The sequence below is a fragment of the Eptatretus burgeri genome, chromosome 17 (assembly GCF_056783735.1).
Source record: "Eptatretus burgeri isolate ZD-2024b chromosome 17, Ebu_testis_v1, whole genome shotgun sequence".
NCBI lineage: Eukaryota > Metazoa > Chordata > Myxini > Myxiniformes > Myxinidae > Eptatretus > Eptatretus burgeri.
The window spans coordinates 36,463,005-36,477,453 of record NC_140977.1 but is presented as its reverse complement, the minus strand read 5'-3'; the positions used below and the strand labels follow the sequence as shown (position 1 = coordinate 36,477,453).

At 44.1% G+C, this 14,449-nt stretch overlaps 1 protein-coding gene across 4 annotated transcripts in view; it reads left to right on the top strand.

The window, feature by feature from the left end:
* The window catches only part of PDXDC1 (pyridoxal dependent decarboxylase domain containing 1), a 100,671-nt gene that overhangs the window by 64,467 nt on the left and 21,755 nt on the right, over positions 1-14,449 (top strand). For all 4 annotated transcript variants that reach the window (XM_085860781.1, XM_085860782.1, XM_085860784.1 and 1 more), the window contains 5 exons: positions 2,264-2,389; positions 2,642-2,692; positions 4,195-4,264; positions 9,111-9,178; positions 10,827-10,932. In XM_085860781.1, the coding sequence (XP_085716907.1) occupies positions 2,264-2,389; positions 2,642-2,692; positions 4,195-4,264; positions 9,111-9,178; positions 10,827-10,932 (421 nt within the window). The remainder of the gene's footprint in view (positions 1-2,263; positions 2,390-2,641; positions 2,693-4,194; positions 4,265-9,110; positions 9,179-10,826; positions 10,933-14,449) is intronic.

Below are 14,449 nucleotides of genomic sequence, written 5' to 3'. Positions count from 1 at the left end.
TGCTGATCCTATGTAGCACATCGAGAACTGCAATCTATGTAGCAGCCCAGAACTGCAATCATACTCATCCCAGAACTGTAGGAGGAGTAGCGCGGCAAACAAACAAATATACGCACACAAACATGCATTGGTCCGTGAATTATAGCAAGGATAAGGACTCGAATTTACCAACTCCCTACCAGAGCCACCAGTGGAGTCATGTTATGATCTTTATGATTACTAAAGCAGAGTATCCACACTACGGGCGATCTTGTTCCAAGCATGCAACGCGTTCTTCTGACGCATACCTTTATTTGGGCAGTATATCAGCAGCTGACAGCTCTATGCCTGGTGTTGGCTTAATGGTTAGGGTGGTGGGCTTAGGATCCGAGTATCCTGAGTTCAAATCCCACTCGGCTGTTGAATTAATACCAGGTGGGGTTGACTCTGCCTGTCATCCTTCCGAGGTCGGCAAAATGAGTGCCAGCATGCTGGTATCCTGTGTCGGAGTGGCGACCCGTCCAGGATTGCACCCAATAGCCAAGGAGACTGCTTCGGCAGCACCAACGCTCTGCACAGAGTATGGTCCCAGTGGATGGATGACAGCTCTGTATAGGCAAATAATAATAATAATAACCCAGGTTATGTACATGATGCAAAATCATACCTTCTGGTTATAATTCAAAACACCTCACTGCACTGGAAAACGTAGGGAAAGGAATATTTTACTGTAAATTGTAGGGACTTGTAATACCCTTCCCCACCTAGAGGTGGCGCAACATGATACACATTTACATGGAGAATGTGTCCCCCCCCCCCAAAAAAAAAACGGCAAATACAAAAACACCCCTATACATTAATTGGGGTCATGCTGATCCTCTGAAGCAAGTCTGGATGTGGTGGCCCAGAACTGTCGGAAGAGTAGCGTGACAAACAAACACAAAAAAACACCGGTCCGTGAATTATAGTAAGGATTAATCCCATACCAGAGTACTCACCCTACGGGCAATCTTGTTCCAACCGTGCAACATGTTCTTCTGACACATCCCTTTATTTGGGTGGTGTATAGGCAACAGATCGCTGCCTCAATCTCTCCTAAAATAGAATTAACCCAGATTATGTATCTTCTCTTCCCTTTATACTCCTTCTTCCCTTTGACCACAATACTCCGCCAACGCCCTCTGTCCTCAGCCAACTCTCTCCACTCTCCACCACCCTACCTTACTGATATCTCTCCTCACACAATCCTCCCATCTCAACCATGGTCTACCTCTTTTCCTCCTACCTTGCTCCTTCCACCTATCCACTCTCTTTGCCATTCTCTCTTCCCCCTTCTGCACCTAGTGTCCAGCTCATTTTCAACCAGCATTTCACCAATCTCCCCATCAAACTCATCTGCATACCAATCTCCTCCCTCAATTCATCCATCCTCCTCCTATCCACCCTCTTCACGCCTGCAATCCTCCTGACACAGTTGTTCTCGCAAACCTGCAGCCTCTGTTGTTGTCTCTCTGTCAGTGCTACCGTCTTCAGACTGTGAAGGTAGGCTGGTGTTCCACATGACATCAGATCCTTCCCTTTCAATTTTCTTTATATCTTTCCATCTGCCATTACTCCCTCCACCCTCCTCCATGCATTCACACCCACCTGAATCTTCTTTCACACCTCTGCCTCGGACTTACCATCCCCGGTCACTGTTCCTCCCAGGTACTCAAACATTTCCCTTGCCTGATCTCCTTCCCCCTCGAACCTGATATTAATTTATTTTCTCTGCTGCCTGACCCACATCACCTCAATCTTCCCCATACTCATCTTCAGCACATGCTTCCCAAATGCCTCCTTCCACTCCCTCAGAACTTCCTACATTTCCCACCCACTCTCCACCACAACAGCCAGATGAAGCGAAACTTGCATACTGCTTATGTGCTTATGTAATACATTGTGGTTATATACCTTGGATAATTCCAAATGCACCTACCTTCCTCCCAAAGGAAGAAAATTCCAAGATGGGTGAACAAAATTTCTTCAACACTTCATGGAATCGAATGAAACTTGCGCATGCACAACTTCAGGGTGCCCTCATTGATCCCTGAAAGTTTCAGCTTCCGAAGTCAAATTCTCTTGGAGGAGTAGATGATACATACATACATACATACATAAACGTTTTTGTTTTTGTTTTTGAAACCTAAATTTTAATCGTAAATATTTGTAAATGTAGGACAAACCTAAGTGATGTATTTGTAAACAAAAAACTTCATCGTCCATTTCTTGCTCTGTCATCCAGGCACTTGCAGCAGGCTTGGTGTCCAGTCGTCCAGCTGATCGGCTTCGCCCGCTCCCCCTTTGGCTCTCTTTACAGCAACTAGGGAATTCGGCAATCCTGCAATGCATCCGTCTTGCCACGCAGCTGGTGCACTTTCTTCATATTTTTTCACCGTACCAACATTTTAGTTCATTCTTTTTGATATACTGTACACTGTTTGCTCAAGACGTATTCACAGGAAGCTGATCTTGGATATGGTTTCAAGCTTGCAGCTACAAGACTGACTATTCCAAACCTTAATTGGTCATAGATTTCCGTTTTAAGGACAACATTTTTTATGATGGCGACTTGTTGATGAACTGCATTTTATCCCCACCCTTTCTGCCCCCATCTATTCAGAGCCAGAATCTGTTGGACAAATTAAAACTTCTTCCCAACATCAAGATTTCGGTAAGAATTTACTGTGTGTGGTACAAATGCAAAAAAAAGTCCGAAGTTTATCGAAGATAGGCGTGGGGGAACCACCAGCCTGCAGGCCAGTTACGGCCTGCGGCATGTCTTAACCCGGCCCACGTGTTGTTATTTTGTTCAGCATTTTAAGTAGTTATTTTGTATGAAGGACTGCGGAGGACAGGATAACAGAGAGATATGCAGACTTGCCTCTGAGCTATCTAGCCAGGGTTTGAATCGGCTATAAACTGCCATCATGGTGTTTCACATGCAGGGTGATTCATCGTATTTGCCATCACTCGGATGGATGTTAAACTGGGTGTCCTGTTTGCTATTATTAGTTGGTGGATATTAGGGATCCAACAGTGTCCTTCACAAAGAGAAGGCGAGCTATCGCTGGCACAATGAATGAACTACAAATTCCTTCACTTGCAGTCAAGTGTCTTGCATTGGGGTGGCGACCTATCCAGGTCGTAACCTCCATCAGCCTAGCCAATGAAACTGCCTCAGCAGCCCTGTGCGCACCTAATTGCACAAGGCGGAAAAGAAGATGAAGAATAATTATTTTAGAATGTTAAAAGTCACATAATTCATTTCCCAAGATATGCTCTAACTTTTTTCATCCTCATATGCATATATGTAACTGTATTCACTGCTACAAGCAGTGGCTTCAGTCTTGGCAGGAAGTGAACAGCAAGACAGGAAGGACCATCCTTGCAACCGCACACAAGTTTTGTATCTTCGTTCATATAAGTTTTACCAGTGTGCAACCTTTTAGTTCAAGATAAAAACGAGTATGAATATAAATTATTTTTGTATTACCATTGCCTTCCAAAACAAAAGTCTGAACAGTTTGAGATGAAAAGCGGATAATAACTGAATATTTTATTTTATCATTGACCGTGGTTGATACAATGGCGAGCGTTAAGCAAAAAGTTGACTCAGAGTGCTTTGCTTTTCATTCAGAAAGTCAGAATGATTAGTAACATTACTTATCTGCATTGGTGCTGCTTAAATTACTAACAAATCATTAAGCATACGTCCAGCTGGCACCAAGTTTAACAATGGCTGTGACTGCCCTAAGTCTTGGAAAGGCTCCCCACTACTGATCATAGACGTCTTTCAATTGGTTGCATGTTCACCAAACATGCATGTCCACAAAATACTGAAACGTGGATGGCAAATTTTTTAACATGTCTGGGTCTTCACTTCGGGCAGCTTCGCCCCAAGAAAATCAGAGCAAACTCTTTGGTTAATTTTAATTGAGCATGCGAACCCACACTGGGCATTCATGTGGCCTCCACATTTGTCATGTGGACTAAAAAAATGTAGTCATTCTCAGTTTTTGGAACCTCAATTGGTTGCCCTTTTTGTGGGATGACAAAGCTAGCCAGCTAAAATAAATTGTTTGTGAGGAGGGTGTAAACAGCCGAGAACAATTATTCCAATACACATCAAGACGATCATTGAACTGTATCAAAACAATTGTGCTGTCTTTGCAGGTGCACGATGAGGTCGATTGTCCTGTCGTCGTCTTCAAGGTTGTTTTGTCGGAGCAAAACCTGCCTGGCGGTAGGTCTGTGGGGATTTGATATTGAGTTACAAGTGAAGTTGGAAAGCCTCGTCCAAGGTTATTGTTGTTAATTAATTCACAGCTTTATGAGTCACAGGGCATAGCTTTCCTACTTTGGGCCCAAGCATACATTTTTCTTGATGGGTGGATGGGTGTTGGAAACTCCAGTGCAAAAGCTTCCTCATGTACATCAACAATTGAAACAAGAGCCTCAAGATCACCGCTATCAATGTGTGCCTCAGGTCAGGTCAGGTATGCGAGCACGCGCCTGAGCAACGCGTCGCTGCGTTGATGAATGTGCCTCACATCATTGATTAATGGAAAAAATGGAATGTCTTGAGACCGACAGGACTGCACTATGAATCTTTTTTCAAAACCCCGATGGAGTTGAGGAAAAAATCTCATTTAATTATTTTTGAGCCCAGCTGTTTCATGTTTGAGAATAATTTTTTTCCTCCCCCCTCCAAATGCCTCAACTTCTCTTTCCCAACTCTCTTCCCCCCCCCCCCAACACTCCCAACTCTCTGTCCTTTCCTCACCCTTTCTTCCCATTCTTATCAATGTTGCTGTTTCCATTCGTTAAGAACAATGTTAAAAGTAAATAAAGAAACGTTTAATTCACAATCTCGCGGATTCCGTCATCTCATGATTCTTCAGTAAGAATAGCGAATAAGTAAGCTCAATGATGAAAACATACAAGGTAATTGGTAATGGAAAAATATACAACCGGAACTCCTCGGACAAAGACCTTTATAATGATATGGGTTTTATGGTCTCTGGTCGAGTCGTTTAAGAGAAAATTGTCAGAAAGGCAAACAAACAATAAGCGCATTATTTATATCGAAGACCAGCAATGACATGCGGAATTGGGTGTTTCATATTGCAACTTTTTTGCGCTAGTCAAGTTGGCTACCCGTCGTAGCTATTCAATATGGATAAAAACCCCACTCGCCGATTTTTAGAATTTTCCTCCCAAAAATGGCCGCCGGCGGCTATTTTTTCCAAAATGGTGGCCTTTTTTCACGTTTTGACACAAATCGACTCCTACACCTGCTAAAATACGTTAATGTTACTTGATATGTGTATGTTTGTCAATGATTATGATTGCTATGTCTGCAAGCAGTCGGGGACTAGACATTAGGCATCCAATATGGCGGAAAAATCCAAAATTGCGTCCAAGATGGCCGATTTTTGGCCACTGGAAAGTTGTTCCCTCCGATGTGGGTTCTAATATGTCTAGTTATAGGTTTTTGGGTGTGTTGAATTCGTTTTTATGCTCTAAAATGCAGTATATCTGTCACAGAGACGTCTGCGGGGGTCATGCTCTCGCGTTAAGAAGTAGTTCTCGCAAGTCCGAAGAAGAATTTTGAATATTCTCGCCCTCATTGGTATCAGAAAATAACAATTAAATATTCGAAGGTCAAACATGTGTTTATTTAACATGTACAGTATATGCACGAATTACTAGTATACTAATGCCATAATGAATGTTCTAATATGAATTCATGTATGCGTGCCTATCAGCCTCGATAATTATAATCAATAATATTGGCCATGGGATGGCATACATGGCTGTAGCGACATTTCAAATTAAAATTTCTATAGTTCAAAAACATCAATGTTCACACTTCGCTTCATATAGTTATCTACATTTTCTGAAGAGTGGATTTCGTGTATCCAGAATAATTATGCCTGTGCCACTCAACCACTTGAAGCAAAGCTTGCCTTTGCTGTTCATCCCTCGTTTTGTCTATAAAATCCGAAATCAACTTAATTCCACGCTCTGCAAGGTCGTTAACTACGTGAACATTGTGCACATAGTTTGTAAATTTTTGGTAACCATCACTTTCTGGCCATGTGCTTGCAGGCTCACACATCCATTCTACATCTAGTACATCATATAGTTCAAGAAGATTGAATAACCGCCACGAGTCGTCATCTATGAAACTGCTGAGACACAGGTCACTACTCTCATTCTCATCCACGGCCGGAAATTTTGGCTTTCCTGAGCTGAGTTGATCATGAGGTAGTCATGGTGTCTGATGCAACAGTTTTGCCATCATTTCTCGCTCATCTGTGGGCACGTTGGAGTCGGCAAGAGCGAAAATTACCAATTGCGGTGTCAAATACCATAGGTGTCGAATCGACACCTGATATCAATGAGGGCGAGAATATTCAAAATTCTTCTTCGGACTTGCAAGAACTACTTCTTAACGCGAGAGCATGACCCCCGCAGACGTCTCTGTGACAGATATACTGCATTTTAGAGCATAAAAACGAATTCAGCACAACCAAAAACCTATAACTAGACATATTAGAACCCACATCGGAGGGAAGCAACTTTCCAGTGGCCAAAAATCGGCCATCTTGGATGCCATTTTGGACTTTTCCGCCATATTGGATGCCTAATGTCTAGTCCCTGACTGCGAGCAGACATAGCAATCATAATCATCGACAAAAATACACATATCAAGTAACATTAACATATTTTAGCAGGTGTAGGAGTCAAATTATGTGTCAAAACGCGAAAAAGGCCGCCATTTTGGAAAAAATAGCCGCCTGCAGCCATTTTTGGGAGGAAAATTCTAAAAATCGGCGAGTGGGGTTTTTATCCATATTGGAAAGCTACGACGGGTAGCCAACTTGACTAGCCCCAAAAAGTTGCAATATGAAACACCCTAATGCGGAACATCCGTGAAATGTGACTTCAAGTCTTTTGGGTCATTTGGATCTCCTGGGTCCTTTGGGTATTTTAGGTCTTCAGGGTCCCCAGGGTCTTTTTGGTGCTCGGGGTCTTTGGGGTTTTCATCGTCTTTGGGTCTTACAGGTCTTTTGGGTCTTGTGGGTCTTCCGGGGTTTTGTTGTTCTTTTGGGTCTCTGGGGTCTTTTGGGTCTCCAGGATATTTTGGGTCTTTCAGGTCTTCGGGGTCTTTTGTTTTTTTTGGATATTTTGGGTCTTCTGGGGTCTTTCAGGTCTTTGGGGTCTTTTGTTTTTTGGGATCTTTTGGGTCTTCTGGGGTCTTTCGGGTGTTGGGAGTCTTTTGGGTCTCCGAGCCCTTCGGGGTCATTTGGGTTTTTGGGGTCTTTCAGGTCATCCAGGGTCTTTCGGGTCTTGTGAGTTTTTGGGTCTTTTGGGTCTTGTGGGTCTTCCGGGGTTTTGTTGTTCTTTTGGGTCTCTGGGGCCTTTTGGGTCTCCAGGATATTTTGGGTCTTTCAGGTCTTTTGGTTTTTTGGATATTTTGGGTCTTCTGGGGTCTTTCAGGTCTTTGGGGTCTTTTGTTTTTTGGGATCTTTTGGGTCTTCTGGGGTCTTTCGGGTGTTGGGAGTCTTTTGGGTCTCCGAGCCCTTCGGGGTCATTTGGGTTTTTGGGGTCTTTCAGGTCATCCAGGGTCTTTCGGGTCTTGTGAGTTTTTGGGTCTTTTGGGTCTTGTGGGTCTTCCGGGGTTTTGTTGTTCTTTTGGGTCTCTGGGGTCTTTTGGGTCTCCAGGATATTTTGGGTCTTTCAGGTCTTTGGGGTCTTTTGGTTTTTTGGATATTTCGGGTCTTCCGGGGTCTTTCAGGTCTTTAGGGTCTTTTGTTTTTTGGGATCTTTTGGGTCTTCTGGGGTCTTTCGGGTGTTGGGAGTCTTTTGGGTCTCCGAGCCCTTCGGGGTCATTTGGGTTTTTGGGGTCTTTCAGGTCATCCAGGGTCTTTCGGGTCTTGTGAGTTTTTGGGTCTTTTGGGTCTTGTGGGTCTCTGAGGTCTTTCGAGTCTTGTGGGTCTTTGAGGTCTTTCAGGTCTTGTGATCTTTAGGGTCTTTCAGGTCTTGGGGGTCTTGTGTGTCTTTCAGATCTTGTGGGTCTTTCAGGTCTTGTGGGCCTTTTGAGTCTTCAGGGTATTTTAGAGTCTTTCAGGTCTTTGGGGGTATTTTGGGTATTGTGGGTATTTGGGGTCTCTTGGATATTCCAGGGTCTTTTGGGTATTGTGGGTCTTCTGGGGCCTTTTGAGTCTTCAGGGTCTTTCAGATATTTTGGGTCTTCCGGGATCTTTCAGGTCTTGTGGGTCTTTTGGGTATTTCAAGTCTTTGGGGTCTTTCAGGTCTTTTTGGTCTTTCGGGTTTTGGGGGTCTTGTGAGTCTTTGAGGTTTCTGTGGTCTTTCGAGTCTTGTAGGTCTCCCAGTGTCTTGTCGGTCTTCCGGTTTTTTTGTGGGTCTTTGGGGTCTTTCAGGTCTTGTGGGTCTTGTTGGTCTTTCAGGTCTTTGGGATGTTGTGGATCTTGTTTTTGTGGGTCTTTCAGGTCTTTCAGATCTTGTGGGTCTTTTGAGTCTTCTGGGATCTTTCAGATGTTGTGGGTCTTCTGGGGCCTTTCAAATATTCAGGGTCTTTTGGAGTCTTTCTGGTCTTTTGGGTCTTGTGGGTCTTTTGAGTCTTCTGGGGTCTTTCAGATGTTGTGGGTCTTCTGGGGCCTTTGGAGTATTCATGGTCTTTTGGGGTCTTTCAGGTCTTGTCATTTGGATCTTCCGGGGTGTTTTGGGTCTTCTGTGGCCTTTCGAGTCTTCAGGGTCTTTTGGTCTCGGCAGTCTAAAGGGTCGAAAGGTACATTCCAATAATACGTAAATAATTGACATATAGTCACACGGCTGGACAGACTGACGGACGGGAGGATGGAGGGACACACGCCTACTCGATCGAGGTCTTTTTTAAAAATAGATTGTGGATACTTTTTGACTCACCCTCGTGCATACATGATACATGCATGATGCATACATACAAACAGAATAAGCATATTATTATTTAAGATGATAAGTCTCATCTTTATAATCATATTTGAGTTGTTCATAATATATAAAATGATGTGTTTTTACAGCTGCTGTTGTGGAAGTCTCGGATTTGCAGCAACGTGAAAGCGAGCTGCAAGACTCGTTTAACCGCTGGGTAATGGAGAAAGCTTTGTGAGGGGGTTGGCTGGGGGTGGTGAGCGTGCAAGGAATGATTGATGGACAAATGTTGTGTTTTATTTGGAAAAATAGAGAGGGAGCATGAATACTGCTTTCTACTTTTACGGCCCCAAAATAATCCCACCTTGTGGGATCAGCCAGGGAACGAGGTCTTTCATGAAACCAGCTAGCGAGGTCTGCCATTCGACTGAAGGTGGTGGCAGTAATTTGGAATTTGGTCACGTGATAACTCGCCTACTCTTCAGGAAAGACAGCATGCGGTATTTAGCGTCCATCAATGACCAGAGCTGGGAGATGGATCCATCGGCTTAATGTTCATCCTCGGGACGGCTCCTGCATCGATGTCTCAACCTTCATGCGAAACACCAGGATAGCAGTTTATTGCTGGGTCAGGATTCAAACCCAAAATAGATTAATTTAAGGTTGTGTGGAATTTGTAGGCTTTAGTAGATCTTTTAAATGCCACAATGCTCTGCAATGTAACGCCACTTTCATGCGATCTGTAATGGACAGGTTACTGTTTTCGGTTCACGGGGCAGTTTCTCGGTTTTCATGAATCAATTTCTCGGGGTGTATACCAGCAGGGCATTGCTTTGGATATTCCTTTTTTCCAATGTGATAATTTTGCTGATAACAAGGCCTATCACTATCCCATCACAGATTGCTCGTTGTCTCTCTATCTTCTCCCTCCTTCTTTCTGGTCTTCCACCCTCTTCTCTTTCCGTGTGTTCTCGCTCTTCCACGAGCCTTGACATCGCCTACAAAAAATCCAGTTTCTAAGTTGTGTTGTATTAAAGAGTGCTCGACATATTGAGTATAAAAATGGTGGAATATTTATCTTCCCACTCCCCCCCCCCCAACTCACTTCCCTAACCTTTATCCTCCATGCACCCTCTTCCTCCCCTTCCACTCCTTGGCTGTAAAAACTGTTGCTGGAGGTCTCATGAAACGAATGCATCGGTAAATGTAAGACCATTGCATGTATTGTTTGCACAATAAAACATTTTAATCTTTTTAATCAACACCAATTGAAAGTTACTATTTCTCTACAACTGAATCACGACTTCATCAAGGACAGGCAAACAGAGCAATATAAAGAAGAGTTAGGATAGTAGAAAGGTAGGGGTCTTTCACCCAGAGAGTAGTGAATACATAGAATAGTCTCCCTACAATGGTAATGACAGCAGAAACATTAGATATATTAAAATTTTTGAGTTGGGTATCTGGAAGCATGGGGAGAGAGGGGTACTTCACCAATGTCAGGAAAGGTGGGTAGCTGAGGTATGGGTGTGTGATGTGTACCTGTGTGTCAGGATTATTGTCTGTGAGAGGACCTCGTCAAAAGGTGAATGTGCGGACTATGTTTTGTCATTTCTCATCTTAACACCGTGTTTGCCCCTCTCACCCTCCCTCCCTAATTATTTTTCAGTTGATAAACTGTTGCATAAAATTGATATTGTGTAGATGTTGTGCATACTTGATGGATCCAATGGCCTCCTCCTGCATCCAAGTTCCTTGTCTATGCTTGTGTGAAATAACTTTTGCCAATTAGAGATTAGTGTCTCTTGAGCATTCATGTTAATGGGATTTAATTATTGGGGCATGCTTTGTCATCCATGTCCCAGTTGTGCTCAGAGCTGCAGAAAGCTGTTCCAGCAAGCGGGCTCAGTGAGGTGGAACTGGATGACGACGGACTCTGTTTGCGTTTCAGCCCTCTTGTCACAGCTGCCGGTAACTGAACCGAATACTCACTTGTTCACCGTTTGTGCACATAACCACTATGGTAAACTGGTAATTTTGATTTGATCATTCATATAGGTTTGAAAGGTACATCTATACCAGTGGTTTTCAAACTTTTTTTCGTGGCGACCCAATTTCAGAACCTCTCTACATCGCGCGACCCAAAAGATTAAAAACCCAATTCATAATATACAAGATAAGATTTCATATGACACAAGAACAGTGACTGTTTACTTTATTCACCATCGTCATGTTTTCATAGACGAGTAAACAGAGAATAGCCGACAGTATCCAAATAGTACAGTTGAATGTTTCAGAAGTTTAGTCCAAATGACATTTAGATATATCAGTGAGAACGATGAGCCTGTTTTTCAGAATCCAACTACTCTATTCGTGGAGAAGTAGATGACAATGCCAGGATCATATCATGCTCCATTTCTAGGCAATTTCTGTACTTTGTTTTAATCACCACCATGGTGAAGAACGACTGCTCACAAAAGTATGATGAAGGATATGGCATGAGAACCTTAATGGCGCGCCATGACAGGGTCGGGTACGACGGCAGCATTTTGCACCAGAATGTCGACAACGAATTAGTCCACGCAAGAGCCTGCGCTCCTGAATCCTGCTGGAGCTCTACAAGCTCTTCCTGTGTAGTATCATCTTCATCAGCAATCGAGTCTAGTGGAGCCGTGAAAGGGTCCCGAACCACAGAAAAGGACTGCACATCCAGCTCAGGGAAATAGTGCTCGAACTGTTCAATGGGCGACCGAAGGTGACGTGCTATCTCCCCTGAAAGACTGTCGAGCTCAGTATCATCATACTGGCAAGTTGTTAGATGCTCAACCAGATGGGGGAAAAGGCTGAAGCGCTTAACAGCTGCTTGGTCTGCCAGTAATTTTAGAGTCACCAGAAATCCGCTCATTTTGTCGTGAAAAATCATGAGGTTGGCGTCTTTGCCTTGGAGGGAGCAGTTGAGGACATTGAGATGTTCAAAGATGTCAACGAGATAGCACAGTTCTGACAGCCAAGAGTCCGACTCAAGCAACGCTACCCATGCCGTTTTTCCTTGTGTGCGTAGGAACTCCTTCAGTTAATGTTTGAGCTCGTAAACGCGCAGAAGAAGGTTTCCTCGAGATAACCATCTCACTTGAGTAGAATAGTAAATTCTTATGGTCGGCGTCCATCTCCTGGCAGAATAGCCTGAATAACCAAGTGTTGAGGCGCTCGATTTGATGTGATTCACCATTTTTACGACTTCTGAGAGCACGCTCTGCAAGGTTTCTGGCAAAGTACGAGAGGCGAGCACTTCTCGGTGAATCATGCAGTGTACCATGGAGGTCTGAGGAGCCACCTCAAGCAATTTAGCCTTGAATCCAGAATGCACTCCTAACATTGCTGGCGTGCCATCTGTTGTCGAACCGAGCAACTTTCCGAAGTCCAGATCATGATCACGATAAAACTGCTCTACTTTCCCAAAAATGTCCTCGCCTTTCGTGGTGGCCTCCAATGGTTTGATGAGCAGAGGCTCATCGACAAAGTTATCAGCCTTGATGAAGCGGACCCAGCCGATGAGTTGCGCGTACGATGCGTTTTCAGTGGACTCGTCCAACTGTATGGCATGCCACGACAATTCCTTGATCTTCTGTATGACCTGAGCCGTTACGTCCAGACTCATATCTTCAATTCTGCGTTGGATGGTGTTGTCAGAGAGGGCTATAACTGCCAGTTTCTTCGCCGCTTAATCCCCAACCATCAGAGATACCATGTCCTTTGCACATGGCAGCACGAGTTCTTCCGCAATGGAGTGAGGCTTTTTAGTCTTGGCAACATGGAGCGTTACTCAATACGAGGCCTCTAATGCCTGATAATTCGTCTGATGGCATGTACCCTCTCTGTCAAGACGCGTATTCTTGAGTGCAAGAAGTTTCCTCTCAAAGAACGCTCTCTCCTTATCCTGATAAGGCACATGTTTTGTCGTCAAATGCCTCTCCAACTTATTTTGTTTCATAGACTCCATAGAAAGCACTTCGAAACAAATCACGCACGGAGGCCTGTGTGCCCCACTTTTATCCACCACGTAGTAAAATCCAAGGTCCAGAAATTTATCCTGGTAATAACGTTCTCGAGATTTGCTGGTGGCCGGTGCTGCTATCACAAATAAGGTCTTGAGTCGTACGTGGAGACGTGAATAGACGTTAATGATAGAGTCTGAGTCTGAGAGGCCGTGGATCAAACCACTAATTTCCCGCCAAAATGAACCGCCCTTCAGCGAGCCCGCACATCGGCTGGATCCCATTCCAAGCATCATGTTGCGCCGGTTCCCATACTTTGAACGAACCGTTTATATTGCATCCCGTAAAAGCGAACACCGATCGAAAATAGAAATTTTTTTTCCGCTGCAAGCAGACACCCGCGACCCCACGAAATTTGCTCGGCGACCCCACTTGGGGTCGCGCCCCTGGGTTTGAAAAACCAAGATCTATACTATATGAGAGCCATTTGTCTGTGTGTCTTGTCTCTGTGTGGTCACCATTTTTCTCAGAGCTGGCTGAATGGATCTTCATCAAACTTTCAGAGCTTTGTCAGTGCCAGGGAGTTTTTAGTCAAAAAAAAAATTTCGAAAATTTTGAAAAAATAATTATTTGATATCCGTATGTATATATGTATCTGAGGCCCGGCGAGGAGTGATGTAAGCAACATTTTTTAATGCTATGATGATGATGATAGGCTCGGATGATAGGGGAAGGGTTAAAATAGTGCTTAAAATAGGTTAAAATTTACAAAAAAAGCAAACCCAACTGAGGGCAATCTCAGTTCCTTCCATAAAGCTCGGAACAAGTGTGTATCTAACCTCAGAAGAGCCAGAAAACAACATCTTTCTCATCTCAAGTCTGAACTCTCAAACCTCTCTCCCTCCTCAAAATCCTGGTGGCGTCTAATCAAATCTGTTTCTGGTGTTTGTTCCCCCTCCATCCCCTCCCTTACCTCAAATGGCAGCACTGCTGATACCGCACGTGAAAAAGCTGAATGTCTAAACTCGGTGTTTGCAGCGAAATCTTGTGTCCAAAACCCATCACTTTCTCTACCCACCTTACCCAGTCGCACCCAACTGTCCCTGGAATCTGTGTCCTTTTCTTCTGACAAAGTGGAGAGCTTGCTGTCAAACCTCGACTCAGATTCTGCAACCGGTCCAGACGGCATCAGCCCACGTGTCCTCAAAGCCTGCTCTTCTGCTCTTGCTCACCCTCTCTCTGTTCTATTCACCCTCTCATTTGCTCAAGGCCATCTGCCATCTGCTTGGAAATCAGCAAACATCACTGCCCCGCACAAAAAGGTGCAAAAACAGATCCCTGCAACTACAGACCAATCAGCCTTCTCCCAATCATCAGCAAGGTTATGGAATCCATCATCGCTTCAGACATCAAATCCTTCCTCTTCTCCAATGGCTTGATTTCTGATCATCAATTTGGTTTCAGACCAGGTCACTCTACCCTGGATATGCTGC